The 21,886-nt window shown below is 41.4% G+C and overlaps 2 protein-coding genes across 2 annotated transcripts in view; both read left to right on the top strand.

Annotated features, from left to right (window-relative positions):
- Positions 1-6,518, top strand: part of LOC117541250 (cysteine-rich protein 2-like) — a 31,061-nt gene extending 24,543 nt beyond the window's left edge. Inside the window, exons 7-8 of the mRNA XM_034208424.1 lie at positions 4,152-4,209; positions 5,372-6,518. Of these exons, the coding sequence (XP_034064315.1) occupies positions 4,152-4,209; positions 5,372-5,436 (123 nt within the window). The 3' untranslated portion in view covers positions 5,437-6,518. The remainder of the gene's footprint in view (positions 1-4,151; positions 4,210-5,371) is intronic.
- A 941-nt stretch (positions 6,519-7,459) lies between these two features.
- Positions 7,460-16,206, top strand: pnrc1 (proline-rich nuclear receptor coactivator 1). The gene is made up of 2 exons (XM_034208455.1): positions 7,460-8,055; positions 13,119-16,206. Exons 1-2 carry the CDS (start codon positions 7,747-7,749, stop codon positions 13,584-13,586), a joined length of 777 nt encoding a protein of 258 aa, XP_034064346.1. The 5' UTR covers positions 7,460-7,746; the 3' UTR covers positions 13,587-16,206.
- The last annotated feature ends 5,680 nt before the right edge of the window (positions 16,207-21,886 follow it).

Consider the following 21,886-nt stretch of genomic DNA (forward strand, 5'->3'; position numbering starts at 1 on the left):
GTCTCTTTCCACAGAGGGGACACATGTTGATGTAGAAGAGACATGAAGAAGAGGGGACACATGTTGATGTAGAAGAGACATGAAGAAGAGGGGACACATGTTGATGTAGAAGAGACATGAAGAAGAGGGGACACATGTTGATGTAGAAGAGACATGAAGAAGAGGGGACACATGTTGATGTAGAAGAGACATGAAGAAGAGGGGACACATGTTGATGTAGAAGAGACATGAAGAAGAGGGGACACATGTTGATGTAGAAGAGACATGGAGAAGAGGGGACACATGTTGATGTAGAAGAGACATGAAGAAGAGGGGACACATGTTGATGTAGAAGAGACATGAAGAAGAGGGGACACATGTTGATGTAGAAGAGACATGAAGAAGAGGGGACACATGTTGATGTAGAAGAGACATGAAGAAGAGGGGACACATGTTGATGTAGAAGAGACATGAAGAAGAGGGGACACATGTTGATGTAGAAGAGACATGGAGAAGAGGGGACACATGTTGATGTAGAGGAGACATGAAGAAGAGGGGACACATGTTGATGTAGAAGAGACATGAAGAAGAGGGGACACATGTTGATGTAGAAGAGACATGAAGAAGAGGGGACACATGTTGATGTAGAAGAGACATGAAGAAGAGGGGACACATGTTGATGTAGAAGAGACATGAAGAAGAGGGGACACATGTTGATGTAGAAGAGACATGGAGAAGAGGGGACACATGTTGATGTAGAAGAGACATGAAGAAGAGGGGACACATGTTGATGAAGAAGAGACATGAAGAAGAGGGGACACATGTTGATGTAGAAGAGACATGAAGAAGAGGGGACACATGTTGATGTAGAAGAGACATGAAGAAGAGGGGACACATGTTGATGTAGAAGAGACATGAAGAAGAGGGGACACATGTTGATGTAGAAGAGACATGAAGAAGAGGGGACACATGTTGATGTAGAAGAGACATGAAGAAGAGGGGACACATGTTGATGTAGAAGAGACATGAAGAAGAGGGGACACATGTTGATGTAGAAGAGACATGAAGAAGAGGGGACACATGTTGATGTAGAAGAGACATGAAGAAGAGGGGACACATGTTGATGTAGAAGAGACATGGAGAAGAGGGGACACATGTTGATGTAGAAGAGACATGAAGAAGAGGGGACACATGTTGATGAAGAAGAGACATGAAGAAGAGGGGACACATGTTGATGTAGAAGAGACATGAAGAAGAGGGGACACATGTTGATGTAGAAGAGACATGAAGAAGAGGGGACACATGTTGATGTAGAAGAGACATGAAGAAGAGGGGACACATGTTGATGTAGAAGAGACATGAAGAAGAGGGGACACATGTTGATGTAGAAGAGACATGAAGAAGAGGGGACACATGTTGATGTAGAAGAGACATGAAGAAGAGGGGACACATGCTGATGTAGAAGAGACACGAAGAAGAGAGGACACATGTTGATGTAGAAGAGACATGAAGAAGAGGGGACACATGTTGATGTAGAAGAGACATGAAGAAGAGGGGACACATGCTGATGTAGAAGAGACATGAAGAAGAGGGGACACATGTTGATGTAGAAGAGACATGAAGAAGAGGGGACACATGAAGAGACATGAAGAAGAGGGGACACATGTTGATGTAGAAGAGACATGGAGAAGAGGGGACACATGTTGATGTAGAAGAGACATGGAGAAGAGGGGACACATGTTGATGTAGAAGAGACATGAAGAAGAGGGGACACATGTTGATGTAGAAGAGACATGGAGAAGAGGGGACACATGTTGATGTAGAAGAGACATGAAGAAGAGGGGACACATGTTGATGTAGAAGAGACATGGAGAAGAGGGGACACATGTTGATGTAGAAGAGACGTGAAGAAGAGGGGACACATGTTGATGTAGAAGAGACATGAAGAAGAGGGGACACATGTTGATGTAGAAGAGACATGAAGAAGAGGGGACACATGTTGATGTAGAAGAGACATGAAGAAGAGGGGACACATGTTGATGTAGAAGAGACATGAAGAAGAGGGGACACATGCTGATGTAGAAGAGACACGAAGAAGAGAGGACACATGTTGATGTAGAAGAGACATGAAGAAGAGGGGACACATGTTGATGTAGAAGAGACATGAAGAAGAGGGGACACATGCTGATGTAGAAGAGACATGAAGAAGAGGGGACACATGTTGATGTAGAAGAGACATGAAGAAGAGGGGACACATGTTGATGTAGAAGAGACATGAAGAAGAGGGGACATATGTTGATGTAGAAGAGACGTGAAGAAGAGGGGACACATGTTGATGTAGAAGAGACATGAAGAAGAGGGGACACATGTTGATGTAGAAGAGACATGAAGAAGAGGGGACACATGTTGATGTAGAAGAGACATGAAGAAGAGGGGACACATGTTGATGTAGAAGAGACATGAAGAAGAGGGGACACATGTTGATGTAGAAGAGACATGAAGAAGAGGGGACACATGTTGATGTAGAAGAGACATGAAGAAGAGGGGACACATGCTGATGTAGAAGAGACACGAAGAAGAGAGGACACATGTTGATGTAGAAGAGACATGAAGAAGAGGGGACACATGTTGATGTAGAAGAGACATGAAGAAGAGGGGACACATGTTGATGTAGAAGAGACATGAAGAAGAGGGGACACATGCTGATGTAGAAGAGACACGAAGAAGAGAGGACACATGTTGATGTAGAAGAGACATGAAGAAGAGGGGACACATGTTGATGTAGAAGAGACATGAAGAAGAGGGGACACATGTTGATGTAGAAGAGACATGAAGAAGAGGGGACACATGTTGATGTAGAAGAGACATGAAGAAGAGGGGACACATGTTGATGTAGAAGAGACATGGAGAAGAGGGGACACATGTTGATGTAGAAGAGACATGAAGAAGAGGGGACACATGTTGATGTAGAAGAGACATGGAGAAGAGGGGACACATGTTGATGTAGAAGAGACATGAAGAAGAGGGGACACATGTTGATGTAGAAGAGACATGGAGAAGAGGGGACACATGTTGATGTAGAAGAGACATGAAGAAGAGGGGACATATGTTGATGTAGAAGAGACGTGAAGAAGAGGGGACACATGTTGATGTAGAAGAGACATGAAGAAGAGGGGACACATGTTGATGTAGAAGAGACATGAAGAAGAGGGGACACATGTTGATGTAGAAGAGACATGAAGAAGAGGGGACACATGTTGATGTAGAAGAGACATGGAGAAGAGGGGACACATGTTGATGTAGAAGAGACATGAAGAAGAGGGGACACATGTTGATGTAGAAGAGACATGAAGAAGAGGGGACACATGTTGATGTAGAAGAGACATGAAGAAGAGGGGACACATGCTGATGTAGAAGAGACACGAAGAAGAGAGGACACATGTGATGTAAGAGACATAGAAGAGGGACACATGTTGATGTAGAAGAGACATGAAGAAGAGGGGACACATGTTGATGTAGAAGAGACATGAAGAAGAGGGGACACATGTTGATGTAGAAGAGACATGAAGAAGAGGGGACACATGTTGATGTAGAAGAGACATGAAGAAGAGGGGACACATGTTGATGTAGAAGAGACATGGAGAAGAGGGGACACATGTTGATGTAGAAGAGACATGAAGAAGAGGGGACACATGTTGATGTAGAAGAGACATGGAGAAGAGGGGACACATGTTGATGTAGAAGAGACATGGAAGAAGAGGGGACACATGTTGATGTAGAAGAGACATGGAGAAGAGGGGACACATGTTGATGTAGAAGAGACATGAAGAAGAGGGGACATATGTTGATGTAGAAGAGACGTGAAGAAGAGGGGACACATGTTGATGTAGAAGAGACATGAAGAAGAGGGGACACATGTTGATGTAGAAGAGACATGAAGAAGAGGGGACACATGTTGATGTAGAAGAGACATGAAGAAGAGGGGACACATGTTGATGTAGAAGAGACATGGAGAAGAGGGGACACATGTTGATGTAGAAGAGACATGAAGAAGAGGGGACACATGTTGATGTAGAAGAGACATGAAGAAGAGGGGACACATGTTGATGTAGAAGAGACATGAAGAAGTGGATTTTAAAATATAGGTGACCTCTCTTTTCTCTCTGTTGCAGCACGATGGACAGCCGTACTGCCACAAACCGTGCTACGCCGTGCTGTTTGGACCTAAAGGTACGACATCAGAAACAATATCAGTGCAGCGGCCTGGGAGAAAGTGTCCTCTAAACAATGCTTCAAAACCATAAACATGTCGGCAAATTAAATATTGCAAAAGGTCATTTTAGAGAGAGAAATATTAGATTTCAGGCCAAGACTTAAATCTCCTTAAGCAAGACTTAGTACGACACATTCATAGAGTTCAGCGGGTCGAGCTAAATGTCCGTTCCTCTACATAATGTTGTCAGATACTTGTGCATGCAATCATTACATTGCAGCCTAATAAGCTGTCAATCAAGACTGGACCGATTTCAAAACACACAAAAACATGGGAAAATACAGTATGTTATAATACAAATAAAAGAGTTCCCATTTAACTGCAACATTCTGCAGAAGGTCTTTTTAGATAACCTCAGTGGGTGAAGCCAAACAAATAAATACATGTTTTTGTGACGTTAGGTGTCGGATTTAAGCTCGGTGAAAGGGCAAGAGGAGCATAAATAGTGCTGACTATTATTTTATTAGGAATTGGATTTTGGAGCTCGTCACTCCACCGAGCTCTGGCTCTTCTTAAGAAGGAAACCAGTGGTGCCTTCTTCTTTGTGAGTGTGTGTGGACACTGACTGCTAGATTTAATATTTATGGATGACGAATCTGTGCTTTCAATTTAATATTCTTTTTGACCCGAGAGACATGCTGGCTGTCTCTCTCTGAAGAATGTGTGTGAGAGAGCAGAGACATGCACCCAAACTGGTCTTCACAATTAGAAATACCTTTGTTCACGAGTGTCGAAGCTTATCGTTGTATGTTTACAAGTCATTTAACTATTTATTATACATTATTAAATTCCTGTTGCTAACACGGCAGCAGGAACACATTTAAATTAACCATTTTCGCACTTTTGAAAAATGAATACCTCAAAGACTAAAGCCAACAGTCACCTACATTCTCCGCCTGCGATAGAGGAAATTACTACAGGCTACAGTCGTCTGGATTATTCATAAAAAAGGGAAAAAATAGGACTGTAGAAAAACATGGCTGATAGACGCTAATTAACGTCTTTAATTTGAACAACGTCCAATAATAAATGTTTGTGTCTGGCTCTAACTCTTATCATTGCATTTTATAGATGTGTGTATTGACCCTTTTTAAAAAGTCTCTCTCCGTCCTCTCTCAGGTGTAAACACTGGAGGCGTCGGCAGCTACATCTACAACGAGCCTGAAGCCGAGGCTCAGCCCTGATTCTGATTCAGACTCTGATTCTTCGCTCTGCCTTCATGGATGATATATAGGGATGGACATTTAGATGTTTCTGTTGTATTTGTATATTGTTTTATATATCTATTTTTTGTACTAATACTAACCGTTAACACGTCCTCCCGCGTGAGTTTCAGATTTGCCTTTCGGTTTTAGTCTACTTGCCAGCAGCGTGAACCTGTGTGAAACGTTGAGGACCCCAAAGTGTTATGATAGAAATGTGTAGTACGGATAGCACATGGAAACTAATGATGCTAACATGCAGATGCTGGGCAATTTTCAGAATTGGCATAAATTGCATTAATTAGCATATGACAGCAATAGCTTAAAAATGGCTTGGCCGATTTGGACAATTATGGAGTGGTTTTGAGGGAAAAGGGAGGATGTTGAATCAAGTTCTGACATTTATAGGATCCAAATTGGCAGTTTTGAGTCCCCTAAAACTTTAAAATCGATACAAAACTCATCAATCCGCACACAGAGAGTACAAATATGGCCACTTTCTGGTTAAGACTGCCATATTTGAACATGAAAATGTCAGAAATTGATTCAACATCCGCAATAACCTCCAAAACCACTACAAGATTGTCCAAATCGGCAAAGCTATTTTTAAGCTATTGTTTTCATATGCTAATTAATGCAACTTGGCAAATGCCCAACATCTGCAAGTTAGCATCCGGCAGTTTCTATATGCTGTGAACCTGTACTATATATATATTTCTAACATAATACTTGGTGGTATTCAACATTTCCGGGTTCCCAACAGGACTCTTTGAGCTGGCAAACAGACTATTTCTTTGTTCTCTTTGCCAAATAATAATGATTATGTAGTGTATTAAGAGCCTGTCACTAATGAGGAATAGCTTTTTTTAGACTTTTGTGCACTTACAAGATGTACCGTATGAAACGTAACGCTGTCAGAGCTTGTTCAACAGAGCTCTAATAAAAGGGATGAGCTGCACACACTGATGTGCATTTTACTGAATGTTAGGAGTTTGAGGTCTGTGGAAACAAAAAGTGTTCGACTGTGCATCACATTTTCTACAGTAAAACGATGTGATACCAAACCTGTGTTCAGTGTCTGTGAATATTGTTGTATTGTATTGCAAATAAGCAACACTACTACTTAGTTATCATTTATGAGGTTTGTTAAAGGGCATGAGCGTGCATTTCATACATGAAGGAAAGAGCTAATGCAATTTAAGGATAATTTTTATTATGGATTCATCTGTCGTTTATTTCCTTTTTTTAATTAACCAATGCTTTATTAAGAATATAATCCAACATGGGTAATTTCCCAGAGCCAAAACATGACTTTTTCAACAATCCCAGGAGCAAAAACGACCCCAATTAACAACATTTTAAACAGGAAAAGCAACTATTATGACGATGGACGAGCTGAAAACCCAAACATGTTGGTGTGTTTGCTTGATAAATGATTACCAAATTGTTGACATTAAAAGCAAAATAACTGCTTTTTAAGGCATGAGATAATATATGATGATAATGCTTAAGTTTCTTTGTTTTGTTTTATTTACTCTGGGTAAAAACATGGGTTTGGACTTAAACTCAATTAAAAGTCAATGAATACAAAGATTTTTTTTAAAATACTACAAACCCAACTCAAAAGAAAACAATCAATGTTAAACATTTGGGACTCGCCCTTAAAACGCCTGACGTCACTTTCAGGAAGAAGTCAGAAACGTGTTTACGTTGGAAAGTGGAAGCGGAGATTTGTCAAGCTAAACAGAAAGTTACCGGAAGTTGTAAGAGTTTCCTACAAAATAATAGCAAAAACAAGTGACAGTAATGCAGTTAATCAATTATCTAACTCTGCGGTAACTAACTGTTTTGCTACATATATTAATCAGCACAGACCCCATGATAAAATAATGTTTTTTTGTGTGACAGACAACAGAAATGTGTGCACACTGCTCGGTGGTCAATAATTCGTTTTATTTTTTAAATACATCACCGGAAGTCTATGTGTTATTCTGGTTAGCGTAACGTGCTAACTCTACTTCTGCCTTGAGAAGCTCGCGAGCACCCACGGCATCTCGGGACAGACGGACGTCAATGTTGCCGTTTTTTAGCAGCAGAAATATTTAAAATACTACAAAAAAACTCCCAGGGAACTTCTGAGACATTATAACGTTATTTTCGTTAAGTAGTTTCTTATTTCTGCGTGGATAAGAACGTTTTATCCGACGCTCTGTACGGCTAGCTGTTAGCTTGATAGCTAAACTAAGTTACCCGCGGAGCGATATCACAGCTTTTGTATGTTTTGGCAAAACAATGTTGGACGGATCTCAAAACGATGAGGTGGAAAACAACAACCCGATATCAGTGATTTCAAGCGGGAAAGATGGGGTGAACACGGGCAGTAAAGCGAGGCAGGCTCTGCTGAAGAAAGGAGGGAAAAAGCTGAGGTCCGCGGTGCCTCTGCATCACCAGAAGCCTCCGAAAAAAAGTCCCAACATCCGGGTTACTGACCACAACAACAACAACAACAACACTCTGATAGCGCTGTCCGCGAACAGAGCCGCAGCACAGCCCGGTGCCGACCTGAGCCTCCATCCGCTCAGACAGGGAGCCAAGAAAGAGGTAAACACCAGGGTCTATTTATTGTAATACATGTTTGTTATTATCTGTGCTGCAAGTGTGTTAACTGCAGTGGTTTAAAGTAACCAAGTACATTTACTCAAGTACAGTTTTGAGGTACTTGTACTTGCAACGTTGTACTTCTATCCCCACTACATATATATATAATACCTTAAGTAACTTAAGGTTAATATTGTGAAATATTATCAAGTGTTAAATCAGACTTTAGTTCCACCTGGAGTAAATTCACCAGCTACCCTGCAGTATACAAAGTCATCAAAACTAGCTGCACCTTTACCAGCTTTGAGAACACTTTCATGATCAATCATTATAAAACATATCATATATATTATTCTGAAATGGACCAATCTGCTCAACGACTACTTTTTATTTTGGTACTTTTACTTAAGTAACATTTTGAATGCAGGTCTTTTACTTTAACAGAGTATTCCTACACTCTGGTACTTCTACTTTGACTTACTTAAGTCAAAAAACAAGACACTAGAGGACGAACACTAGGGGTTTGTCTAATTAAATCTGTATTTTCCACTTCCTTTTTAACGTGGTATACAGTTATAATTACTTCAGACTATCAGCTGTTGATAATAAGAGTTTGCTTCTAGTCATATTAGCATCCTATAAGCATACTTTTAAAGCTATATTCATACAAAGCTTCATCAAAAGAGTATGAAGTCAATCAAATCATTCTAATGTTCATGATTTTTCTAATAAATAAGGTAGATTTAATGGTGATAAAATCTCCTGTGAAACCTGAGGCGGTTAAATGACGCAGTTACTAATCCTTATTGTGAAAGAATCGAAAGTTACTCTTGTTGACTTCCTGCTTCTGGCTGCCTCACAGATAAAAACGTCCCATTGCATCAGCAGCTGCTCTGAGTGGTTAGAAAGAGGAAGCTCATTTAAACACTGCAGGTTTCACTCAACATGTATTCATTGTGTTCATATTTTTATTCAGTTTTGTCTCAAACTTGTAGGTTTTAATTATTTTTAAAGTTAACCATGTTAATTATACAATAATGCACTGACATCAGGAAAAAAGTCAAAATTATTTTAAGGCGAATATTATTGTGAATTGAAAGGAGAGAAAAAGGCATTAAATAAGGTTTGATGTTTTTTTGTAATAATATGAGGTTTATCCCGAGCCAGTGTAGCTTAGCTTTTTTTTGTGCCTGAGAACAAGTTGCTAAACTTTGTAAAGGCTCAAATAAGGGGTGGCCCATCTCTAATTGGTGGACCAATCACAACAGAGCCGGCCAGCTAACCAATCAGAGCAGACTGGGCTCTGGTTTCAGACAGAGGGTGAAAAGAGGTGCTGCAGCACAGTAGAGACACTACATACTGATATACACCTGAACATCAGCAGGAGAGGACTCTTTAAAGTAGAGACACTACATACTGATATACACCTGAACATCAGCAGGAGAGGACTCTTTAAAGTAGAGACACTACATACTGATATACACCTGAACATCAGCAGGAGAGGACTCTTTAAAGTAGAGACACTACATACTGATATACACCTGAACATCAGCAGGAGAGGACTCTTTAAAGTAGAGACACTACATACTGATATACACCTGAACATGAGCAGGAGAGGACTCTTTAAAGTAGAGACACTACATACTGATATACACCTGAACATCAGCAGGAGAGGACTCTTTAAAGTAGAGACACTACATACTGATATACACCTGAACATCAGCAGGAGAGGACTCTTTAAAGTAGAGACACTACATACTGATATACACCTGAACATCAGCAGGAGAGAACTCTTTAAAGTAGAGACTCTACATACTGATATACACCTGAACATCAGCAGGAGAGGACTCTTTAAAGTAGAGACACTACATACTGATATACACCTGAACATCAGCAGGAGAGGACTCTTTAAAGTAGAGACACTACATACTGATATACACCTGAACATGAGCAGGAGAGGACTCTTTAAAGTAGAGACACTACATACTGATATACACCTGAACATCAGCAGGAGAGGACTCTTTAAAGTAGAGACACTACATACTGATATACACCTGAACATCAGCAGGAGAGGACTCTTTAAAGTAGAGACACTACATACTGATATACACCTGAACATCAGCAGGAGAGGACTCTTTAAAGTAGAGACACTACATACTGATATACACCTGAACATCAGCAGGAGAGGACTCTTTAAAGTAGAGACACTACATACTGATATGAGCTGAACATCAGCAGGAGAGGACTCTTTAAAGTAGAGACACTACATACTGATATACACCTGAACATCAGCAGGAAAGGACTCTTTAAAGTAGAGACACTACATACTGATATACACCTGAACATCAGCAGGAGAAGACTCTTTAAAGTAGAGACACTACATACTGATATACACCTGAACATCAGCAGGAGAGGACTCTTTAAAGTAGAGACACTACATACTGATATACACCTGAACATCAGCAGGAGAGGACTCTTTAAAGTAGAGACACTACATACTGATATACACCTGAACATCAGCAGGAGAGGACTCTTTAAAGTAGAGACACTACATACTGATATACACCTGAACATCAGCAGGAGAGGACTCTTTAAAGTAGAGACACTACATACTGATATGAGCTGAACATCAGCAGGAGAGGACTCTTTAAAGTAGAGACACTACATACTGATATACACCTGAACATCAGCAGGAGAGGACTCTTTAAAGTAGAGACACTACATACTGATATACACCTGAACATCAGCAGGAGAGGACTCTTTAAAGTAGAGACACTACATACTGATATACACCTGAACATCAGCAGGAGAGGACTCTTTAAAGTAGAGACACTACATACTGATATACACCTGAACATCAGCAGGAGAGGACTCTTTAAAGTAGATACACTACATACTGATATACACCTGAACATCAGCAGGAGAGGACTCTTTAAAGTAGAGACACTACATACTGATATACACCTGAACATCAGCAGGAGAGGACTCTTTAAAGTAGAGACTCTACATACTGATATACACCTGAACATCAGCAGGAGAGGACTCTTTAAAGTAGAGACACTACATACTGATATACACCTGAACATCAGCAGGAGAGGACTCTTTAAAGTAGATACACTACATACTGATATACACCTGAACATCAGCAGGAGAGGACTCTTTAAAGTAGAGACACTACATACTGATATACACCTGAACATCAGCAGGAGAGGACTCTTTAAAGTAGAGACACTACATACTGATATACACCTGAACATCAGCAGGAGAGGACTCTTTAAAGTAGAGACACTACATACTGATATGAGCTGAACATCAGCAGGAGAGGACTCTTTAAAGTAGAGACACTACATACTGATATACACCTGAACATCAGCAGGAGAGGACTCTTTAAAGTAGAGACACTACATACTGATATACACCTGAACATCAGCAGGAGAGGACTCTTTAAAGTAGAGACACTACATACTGATATACACCTGAACATCAGCAGGAGAGAACTCTTTAAAGTAGAGACACTACATACTGATATGAGCTGAACATCAGCAGGAGAGGACTCTTTAAAGTAGAGACACTACATACTGATATACACCTGAACATCAGCAGGAGAGGACTCTTTAAAGTAGAGACACTACATACTGATATACACCTGAACATCAGCAGGAGAGGACTCTTTAAAGTAGAGACACTACATACTGATATACACCTGAACATCAGCAGGAGAAGACTCTTTAAAGTAGAGACACTACATACTGATATACACCTGAACATCAGCAGGAGAGGACTCTTTAAAGTAGAGACACTACATACTGATATACACCTGAACATCAGCAGGAGAGAACTCTTTAAAGTAGAGACTCTACATACTGATATACACCTGAACATCAGCAGGAGAGGACTCTTTAAAGTAGAGACACTACATACTGATATACACCTGAACATCAGCAGGAGAGGACTCTTTAAAGTAGAGACACTACATACTGATATACACCTGAACATCAGCAGGATAGGACTCTTTAAAGTAGAGACACTACATACTGATATGAGCTGAACATCAGCAGGAGAGGACTCTTTAAAGTAGAGACACTACATACTGATATACACCTGAACATCAGCAGGAGAGGACTCTTTAAAGTAGAGACACTACATACTGATATACACCTGAACATCAGCAGGAGAGGACTCTTTAAAGTAGAGACACTACATACTGATATACACCTGAACATCAGCAGGAGAGGACTCTTTAAAGTAGAGACACTACATACTGATATACACCTGAACATCAGCAGGAGAGGACTCTTTAAAGTAGAGACACTACACACTGATATACACCTGAACACCAGCAGGAGAGGACTCTTTAAAGTAGAGACACTACATACTGATATACACCTGAACATCAGCAGGAGAGGACTCTTTAAAGGAGAGACACTACATACTGATATACACCTGAACATCAGCAGGAGAGGACTCTTTAAAGGAGAGACACTATATACCAGGGGTGTCAAACTCAAGGCCTGGGGGCCAAATCCGGCCCGTGACTTCACTTCATGCAGCCCCACAAGAGCTTGCAAAGAATAATATGTTTATTATACGGTTAAATGCCGACTTACAGAAGCACGTTGCCCATAAACTACATGTCCCACAATGCATCTCAAAGTTGACTTTTTTTTCTTCCAGAATTAGAATTTTTTTCTTCAAAATATGCCTTTTTTCTTAGAATTTGACTTATTATTAATTATGATGTTATTACCCTATCTGATAATAATCCAATGCAGAGGCAATAATGTAATATAATACATTATTTTATATATATTAAATATTTATATATGTATTTTTATATAGTCTTATATATAAAACTGGCCCTTTGAGTGCAACCATGATGCGAGTGGCCCTAGATGAAATTGAGTTTGACACCCCTGCTATATACTAATATGAACCTGATAATTAGTCCTCCTTAAATCCAGGCTGAAGAATCTTTTTTTTTGTAAATCACTTTGAATTGCCTTGTGTTGAAATGTGATTTATGAATAAACGTATTATATTAAAAACAATTCCTCTCTGTTTCTTAGCTTCTGAAATCCAAAGGTATCAGATTGGAGCGAGGCGTCGTGCAGCCCGGCGGACTACCTGCCCGTAAAGACCCCCGTCACGACCAGATCTCCCAGAACATGATCACCCGGAGCCACAAGCCCAAGCAGGGCCACACCCCCGGGGCCTCTCCATCCTCCAAGGAGAAAACAAAGGACACCATCAGCCCCGGTAAACCTCTCTCCCCCCATCAGCCTCAGAGGAAAGCGAAACCCCTCCACGCCTCCGACAACCTAAAGATGGCGATAAATGAAGCGGCGTTCGAATGCCTCAAAGACGGCGAGAAAGTTTACGCCGGAGCAAAGTTTAGCGAGCCGCCGTCACCGAGTGTCCTTCCCAAACCGCCCAGCCACTGGTTCGGAGAAAAGGAAGCTCCAGAGAGTAGCCAGAGCCGAGAGCAGATGACCTCTCACCTGAAGTCTCTGCTGAAGGTACAAGATAAATCATGACCGCATCTCATGTGGGATTTACGCCTAATGCCAACAATTGGATACAAAAAAAAGGCATTGAGGAAAAAGACTTTTAACACACTGCAATAAGTGGAAGGTAGTTTTTATTCACCGTAGTACAATTTCCCGTGATTCAACATGCTGCCTGCATATGTGAACATGTTGGAGATGTTGTTGCTGACTGACATGCTGAGTGTGTGGAATATTTTCTTGTTGGTCGAGGAAAGAGAACATTGTTGTAATGTAGGACAGTGTGTCGAGTCTCCAGCAGCATTATCTCACATCATGCAAAGTGACGACGGCACTTTCTCTGTGAATACTTTTGAAAAGGCAGCCATTTTCTTTCTTTTTTTTAAAGAGCTCGTGCAAATGTACATAATATATTGTAAACATATATTTGTGTATATTTTTTCCTTGTTATTTTAACAGATTTCTAGTTTTGTTACTGAGGTTTTTCCACAAAAAAAAAAAACGTGAAGAAATGTCCCCCGCGGATCGAGGCATTTGCTACTTCAGTTTGAGGCTCAAGACGGACTTTCTAACTGATTTGCACTGAGAACTGGGAGAGAAAGGAGGGATTTCGATGTTCCCGAGCATGACCACGTTGATGCATTCACCAAGAGAGGACTTCCACATCCTTACTGGGAAACTTTCAAAATGGCTGCAATGGCGGACGAATCAAAAAGCCAGGATTTACAATCTGGTAGCTGAAGGGTCTTTTCCTTTATCACCCGAACGTGGTGCAATGCCGAAATCTCGGATCAGGGATCGTGAGGCTGCTGAAGCCTCAAAGAGCCGAAAAGGAGACGAAAATATGTCTCAACAATGTGTCTGAACAATGTGTCTCAACCAGCTGCTGCAGAGAGCCAGCATCCATTATCCTTAATGCACTGACTCAGAGTACGTTCACATTAAGCTAAGATACATTTACAATATATGTTTCCGTCTGTCCCAGGGCTGGGCGATATGAAGAGAATTGAACATCACAATTTCATTCTGTCTACGAAATAGTTTGACGATATTGTAGGGTTTCAGAAAATATGGGCTGCACAATTATTCGTCATTTTATCTGTGCGTTATCCAAAATTGCAGTAAGCACAATATTTGTTAAAATATCTGAAGTGTTGTGGAGCTGCAGAGAAGTCTACAAACTTACAAATTACTCTCTAAAAAAAATATTTCTTTGGTGCAGATCCTCTTTAAAAAAATCACTCTATTGTCATTTTAATATACGTTCAATGATAATGTGAGGAATGTCTAATATCCTTCTTGCAAAATAAGTTATTTTGTCCAAGTTGTGCGGCCCTAATTTAGTTTATTATGTGTGTTTATTGACTAAGTGGGTAAAGGCAAAGCTAGAACAGTGTGATGAATCCAGAAAGTTACATAATGCAGCCTTAAAACCAGAAAACTAAGACTATAAATATCTTGTTTCAATAACGATATAAATATCATTTTAATATATCGCTCAGCCCCGGTCCGTCCACACTGAGATTTTGTGTTTCACACCTGAAGACTCGGTTTTTTCCAGAGTTTGTGGGCTTGGCGTTTCTTATGATGTCTATCAGGAAAAACTGATCTTAGCGTATGAAGAAATCCAGCCCAGTTGAGGAGTGTGCGGCAAAAACAAGACGATCTTCTGTCACTTCCTGCTTCCTCTGTGATCATTGTTATTGTCACAATAGGAGAACGACCACAGCTGTTTTGTCAGAAAATGTCCGGAGTCGATTGCCAAAGAAATGGAGAGTTAGTGTCATTGTTTAAGCTCAGAAAGCGAAACAAATGCTGATTTTAGCTTTAAAAAAAGGACAATTTGCCATCGAAATGTTTGGATTTAGCACTTTTTCTTGGATAGAAACCCAGAAATGTGTCACTTAACTTCAAGAGGAAGCACTTTTCTGACATTGTATACAATAATATAAAACAATAGGTCGATTAATAATGAGAATTGTAATATGTTTGAGCCTATAAGGATATGTTGATCAGCACTGGATGAGTAACGTGTAGTATTTATTATATACGTGTTCCATTATCTGGCGTTATGTACAGATAAGCGTATGTAATTGAGGACAACAACATTAAGTGATCACAGGAGGACAGGAAATTAGTAAACGGATGATTGAAGCTGCACAAACGGGAAGAGGTGTTTCAGTGTGGACGCACTTTGTTTTTAAAGCGTTTTAAAGATTGTATGGCTTCATGTGGGCGGGGTCTCTTTATTCTGTATATTTAGTCTTTTTAAAGGGGACTCGTTTCACACACTTCACTCCACATACCTCTTTTCCTTTCTTTCTAAAGCACGTTGATGTTTACCAAGAGTGCAGTATGTGTTGATTTTGGCACAGATGATCTTGTGATAATGTACCATGTGTGTTTTTGTTTTGTTTTTGTCAGGCAGCTTCTTGACCTCTGTGACGTCACGTGAATGGAAAATTGTATTACTAGAGCAAAAACTGCCCATTTTTATTACAGTGTTTTAACATGATGTCATTCCAGTAATGAGAAACACAACTCCATGCAACCATTTGGGAAAGAAAACTAAAAGAAGAAGTTTATTTTATGAAGAATGTCTTTCATATCTAAATTAAAAATTATATTAAAATATTGACTACCCCCTAAATATGCTTCTGTGTCTATTTCAACATTGTTGTCTTTAAGAAAAATGTGTAAAATTGCAACGCGATTTAAAACACGGGAATATGGGAACAAGATAGACATATTATTAAAACGCTACTTTTCTTTCTCCTCTGATAATATTTGAATAGAAAAAAAGCTTTAAATTCAATTAGTTTGGTAGTTAGAACCAGAAAATGACCATTATAGGGCCCCTTTAAGTAGATGTTCTTTATTGTAACAAGTTAATATTAAAAAATAATGTTCTCACCTGTGACAAATGGAGCTCAGCGCAAGTTCAACCAGGAAGACCGTCTTTACTCATCCATTTACTATTTCCATGTTACTACTCTCTCCTCTCAATCAGTGATCGGAGGCGTCACTCTCCAGTTTAACCAATCACATCGCTCTATTCTCACAAGCCTATCATAGCGCTCCGCTAGCCCTTTTAAAACTGCTCTCCCCTCTGACAGTTGTCATTTCAGGTGACTCGACGCAACCCTCCTCCACCCCTTTGCACCTCCTGTCCCTCTGAATCCAGGGTCAAGCTAAGCCCCTCCCCTTCAGACAGACCCAACTATCCATTCACCATTCTAGTAGGGCTGCTCAATTAATCGTATTTTAATCGCGATTACGATTATGGTTTGCAACGATTACGAAAACAATGTAGTCGAAATAAAACGATTGTTATTTTTTTTTTAAATAATTTAATTTTTTTTTGGTTTTTAAATTGAATTATACTTAAAGTTCAGGGTAATCAACTGTTAAAAACATATTGTTCAAAACAGTTTCTCCAATAAATGGATGTTTTCAAAGTCAATGAATAATCGCATTCTATAATCGCAATTACAATTATTGACCCAAATAATCGAGATTATGATTTTTGCCATAATCGAGCAGCCCTGGTGTCTAGACCCCGCGGGGTTTCATCGGATCGGTTCTCCCCTCCCGAATGATACTCCTGCACAACGTGGCCTAAGCTCCATTACATTCATTTGTGTATTCCTGGCAATAAATATGTATTCTTACATCAAAACCGTCTCTGCTGATTGAAATAATCACAGGTAACCAAATATAATGTTTTTAGAGGAGAAAATATTAGACAAAGAAAAATACATCACCCACCCTATCTGCTTTCCCTCGTGTTGTAAATGTATTTATTGCAAAACGACATCCTGCACGTCTTTAAAAGCTGAAATAATGAACCAACAGCCCAGTTACTTCCTTATTACAGGGTGTCCGCGGGGTCTTAAAAAGTATTAAGAGTTGATAAATCCATTTAGCGAAAATGAAGGCTATTAAAAAGTATTAGATGGCATTTTCCAAGGTAATACATGCTGTAGCTTGTTTCCAATAAGTATATAAATGGTCCAAAGAGGTTGTGTTCTACAGTCTGCCTGAATGTAATCATGGCGTAGGTGTGTCGTGTGATTCTGTGTAGTTTATTGATGGCATCCCGTTGGGTTTGACGTCATCTGAACAGGACATCGCACGCTCACTGCTTGATAGCGCGAAGGTCCGTTTACGCCGGTTGTTAAACAACATCGTTATGGGGAAATGCAAGTCTGCGTCCAAATGGTTGGAAGATAAGGAGGAAGGACAATCAATACTGTATATTGTAGTCAGACCCGGCGCCAGAACAAATCTAAAGGGGGGGCATATGATTTTCATGGGAGGGCACACAAAACCGTCACGTGCTGGGGGTCTGCGGCACAATATATATCAACAGCAAGGCCAACAGCATTGCGTAAAGACGCACACTTATCGCAAAACATACACAAATAAAGGGCAACATAGCAACCACTTTGAAACATTGTGTGCGTGGCCAGCACCAAACACTGGTAAATCACGAGCAAGGTTGACGGCTAAAAAAAGCTATTAATATAAACGACAGCTGACACGTAATAACGGTTCCGTGCAGCTGATCTGCACCAAAGTACTCATTTCCTTATTTGTTTCCTCGCGTATCTGTCTCTCTCTCTCTCTCTCTCTCTCTCTCTCTCTCTCCTCTCTCTTCTCTCCTCTCTCTCTCTCTCTCTCTCTCTCTCTCTCTCTCTCTCTCTCTCTCTCTCTCTCTCTCTCTCTCTCCACGAGCTCTCATGAAATGTGTTCTTTTGATGCGGCATGTCTTAGCAGTCCTTTATCAGTCTGTAATGCGTGTTTCCAGTCGCAAAAACCTTTCACAGTAAAAGCCGCATCAGATGAAGACGTGTTTACTTTAAACTGTCTACAGGGGAAACAAAAGGCTGCGTCTGCTTTTAACGAATATTCAAGCCATGGTCTGTTGTGTACCATGCAGCGGCAAAAGTGCGCTTCTTTCCTGAAAACAATCTCCCTGGATAACGATCCAGCTTCACCTGCTTGGGTTTATTAACCCCAAGATCATCGCTAACTCAGCCCCGGGGTTTGCCGAGGTCAAGCTTGTGACATTAACGGCCCGTCCACACAGCGGCGTGCGTTGAAGCTTCCAACGCTTCTGCCCATTCACTTTGAATGGGGTGACGTCACTTTTAGCCGAACTGCATTTTGGGAAGCGACGTGGAGCGTTGCTGGCGTAGCTGGCGTCAAAAGTTGAGCAATGTTCAACTTTTGACGCCTCGACGGAGGCGTCAGCCAATGAAATCCCGTTTATTCAAATCTGCCAGTACAATCGCTAGCCAATCAAACCGCGTGTATGCTGGGAGAGACTGCGCAGGTCATTTCCTCATATTCAAACAAATTGAGGGAAAATTCATTGTAGCGGTAGTGAATCACCCGGTGCTGTATGATCAGTCTCTGTTCATCTACCGGGATACAAACCGGAGGAGCGAGGCATGGAGGGAGGAGGCAGAGACAGTGGGTGAAACTGGTAGGTTTTCGCCTGTTTGGGGATTTTATATCCAGTTTACTTCGTTTTAACATTGCTATTGCTTTGTATGTCGGGGGCGGGAGATTCATGTGATTGGTTGTTGGTCGTGTTGCTCGCAAAAAATCCCCAAGCTTCAGATACGCCCACCTCCAAGCGTCAACGCACGCTGCTGTGTGGACGCTCCGTAACGGCCCGTCTACACTACAGGTATCGAAAAAGCTTGAAGCTGGGCGTGTCTGAAGCTTGGCGATTTTTTGCGAGCAACGCGACCAACAACCAATCACATGAATCTCCCGCCCCCGACATACAAAGCAATAGCAATGTTAAAACGAAGTAAACTGGATATAAACTCCCCAAACAGACGAAAACCTACCAGTTTCACCCACTGTCTCTGCCACCTCCCTCCATGCCTGGTTCCTCCGGTTTGTATCCCGGTAAATAGTTCTGGTCGGAAAGAACCGGGTGATTTGCTACCGTAATTTCTCATTTGGAATATGAGGAAATGAACTGCGGTCTGGCTCTCCCAGCTTGCACGCGGTTTGATTGGCTAGTGCTTGTACTGGCGGGAATTGCAAAAACGGGATTTGATTGGCTGACGCCAGCTTCGAGCAAGCATCGAGCCTCAAAAGTTGAACATTGTTCGACGCCGATAGACGCTCGCGATGCTTGCAACGCCTTGCCATGCTACCCACAATGCAGTTCGGCGAAGTTTGAAAATATCCTACGTCACCCCATTCAAATGAATGGGCGAAGCATTGAAAGCATTTGTTGACACCTGTAGTGTAGACGGGCCGTAAGGCGTGCTGCTGCAACGGCAGGTGCAGGGTCGCCAGCAGCTGCATCGGCTGCAGTTCTTTCATCGCTATTTCATTTTAATAAATCCTTAGACCTTTGGAGCCAATTTCTGATGTCCATTTTGTAATGCAAACAGAAATGGGAGTCTACAGAATGCACAATAAACAAATCCAGAATAGGCGGCAGAGTGTGACGCTGTGATTGGTCTAAATGGGGACGAATCACAAATCACAGACACATGCATTTATTTGAGGTAGCCTGCGATTTTTTTTTTGCTGACATCACATACATCGTAGCATAAAAGTTCACAGTTTATTTATAATTAAAAAAATAAAATATATATATTTTTTAATTTTTATAAATAATAAAAAACGTGTTTATTGGGGGAGGGCAGGAATGTCAAATGGGAGGGCCTGGCCCTCCCACGGCGCCGGGCATGATTGTAGTGATCACTGTTTATCATAATTCACTCATGGAACCACAGGTTGGGGGTATTGTTCCGCACGGACACACATGTTGACTGTACTTCCTGTGTACCCTCCTTTCTCTTCCCGGACTTCAAGCCGGCAACATGTGCTTTTCTGCTGCTCAATAAAACCAACGTTGCACCTTTGACGCACTGACTCCCTTCTCTCGGCACTACACTGGTGACCCTGACATAAGTCTTGCAGAAGTTTCCGAGACTGGACCGAACATGGCTAGAGATTTTTGGAGACGTCCGTGGCTGCCTCGTGCACACGGACTGAAGCTCGGTGCGCCCTCCGCGGAATGGCCGAGGACGTCGCTCGCCATTCCCAAATAGTTTCGGCACTGGGAGACGGCGAGCCTTCCGACCACATGGAGACGATACACGACCTGCTAGGTACGGAAGAACCCGACTTCTTGCACATGGAACTGTTTCTTCGGGTCATGCGGCCGCATGCCCAACCAGCGCTCGCTAACACGGCTAGTGTTGAGCCCTGCGCTTTAGCCGAAGAAGCTGACCGGTTCTTCCTGTCCGCCCGGCGATTTACCCCTGAGGTCACACCTTCCCTGGTAGGGGCACGCCGCCTAGCAGAGGCTCCGAGGCCTCGACATCGAATAACGGCTACCGGCTTGCAGCTAACGGCCGTCGACAAAGGCTAACGGCTAACAACGACGACTAACGGCTAACAATGACAGCTAATGGCTAACGGCTAACAACGACGACTAACGGCTAACAACGACAGCTAACGGCTAACAACGGCTAGCAGCTAACGATGACTGACAGCTAACGGTTAGCAGCTAACGGCTGACTTCGTCCATCTGTTAACATCCTACTGTTAACCCTTTGTTGGTGGTGCCGGAGAGGAGGTTCGACCAAGTCTGGTTGACCTCGTGTGGATCCTCTCACAATTTCGCCCACTTGTTTTTTTTTTATCGTGGAAAGGACAACCTTTTTAAGCTTTTCCTTGGTGCCTGAGAGGAGGTTCGGTCATGTCTGGTCGGACCCTCTTTTCACCACCTCGACGGCGGTTTCGGACGTCGCCCAAGTTTTAGTCAATGTGAGGTAATGTGTGTCGCCAATGTAACCGGTTAAAACTCCAAGTGGCGATGAGGTCTTAAAATGTATGGAAAGGGTCTTAAAAGGTATTACATTTGACTAGAGGATTCCTGCATATACCCTGTATTAAAACATCATCAAGTATATATAACAAATAAAAAATGGAGGCTGTGGCTCAGTAGGTAGTGCGCTGAATTTCGAATCAGGGGGTAGCAAGTACTACCCACAGTAATGAATGTATGTAAGTCACTTTGGATAAAAGCGACTAACAAGTAACATGTAATGTACAAAAACAGCCCTTTTTCCCTCTTTATTATTGGATAAAATGTATCATTTAGCTTCAGTTGCATCCGAAGTAAATAACTGTGTAGGCCTATGCTCGTTTATAAATGTACGCATGTGAAAAAGTTGCACCACCTTCATACGTGGTGAAAATAACAGAAAATGAGGAAGTTACTCTTTTTTTAACCACAGCTTATATAAACTGCTTTGTGTGTTGATCGCCAGTTCAGAAACATTGAG

This window comes from Gymnodraco acuticeps, unplaced genomic scaffold, assembly GCF_902827175.1.
Source record: "Gymnodraco acuticeps unplaced genomic scaffold, fGymAcu1.1, whole genome shotgun sequence".
Lineage (NCBI taxonomy): Eukaryota > Metazoa > Chordata > Actinopteri > Perciformes > Bathydraconidae > Gymnodraco > Gymnodraco acuticeps.

Coding starts and splice junctions, on each gene's coding strand:
- pnrc1 (XM_034208455.1), top strand. CDS start 7,747: ATGTTGGACGGATCTCAAAACGATGAGGTGGAAAACAACAACCCGATA. Junction 8,056..13,118: donor GACAGGGAGCCAAGAAAGAG/GTAAACACCAGG, acceptor TCTGTTTCTTAG/CTTCTGAAATCCAAAGGTAT.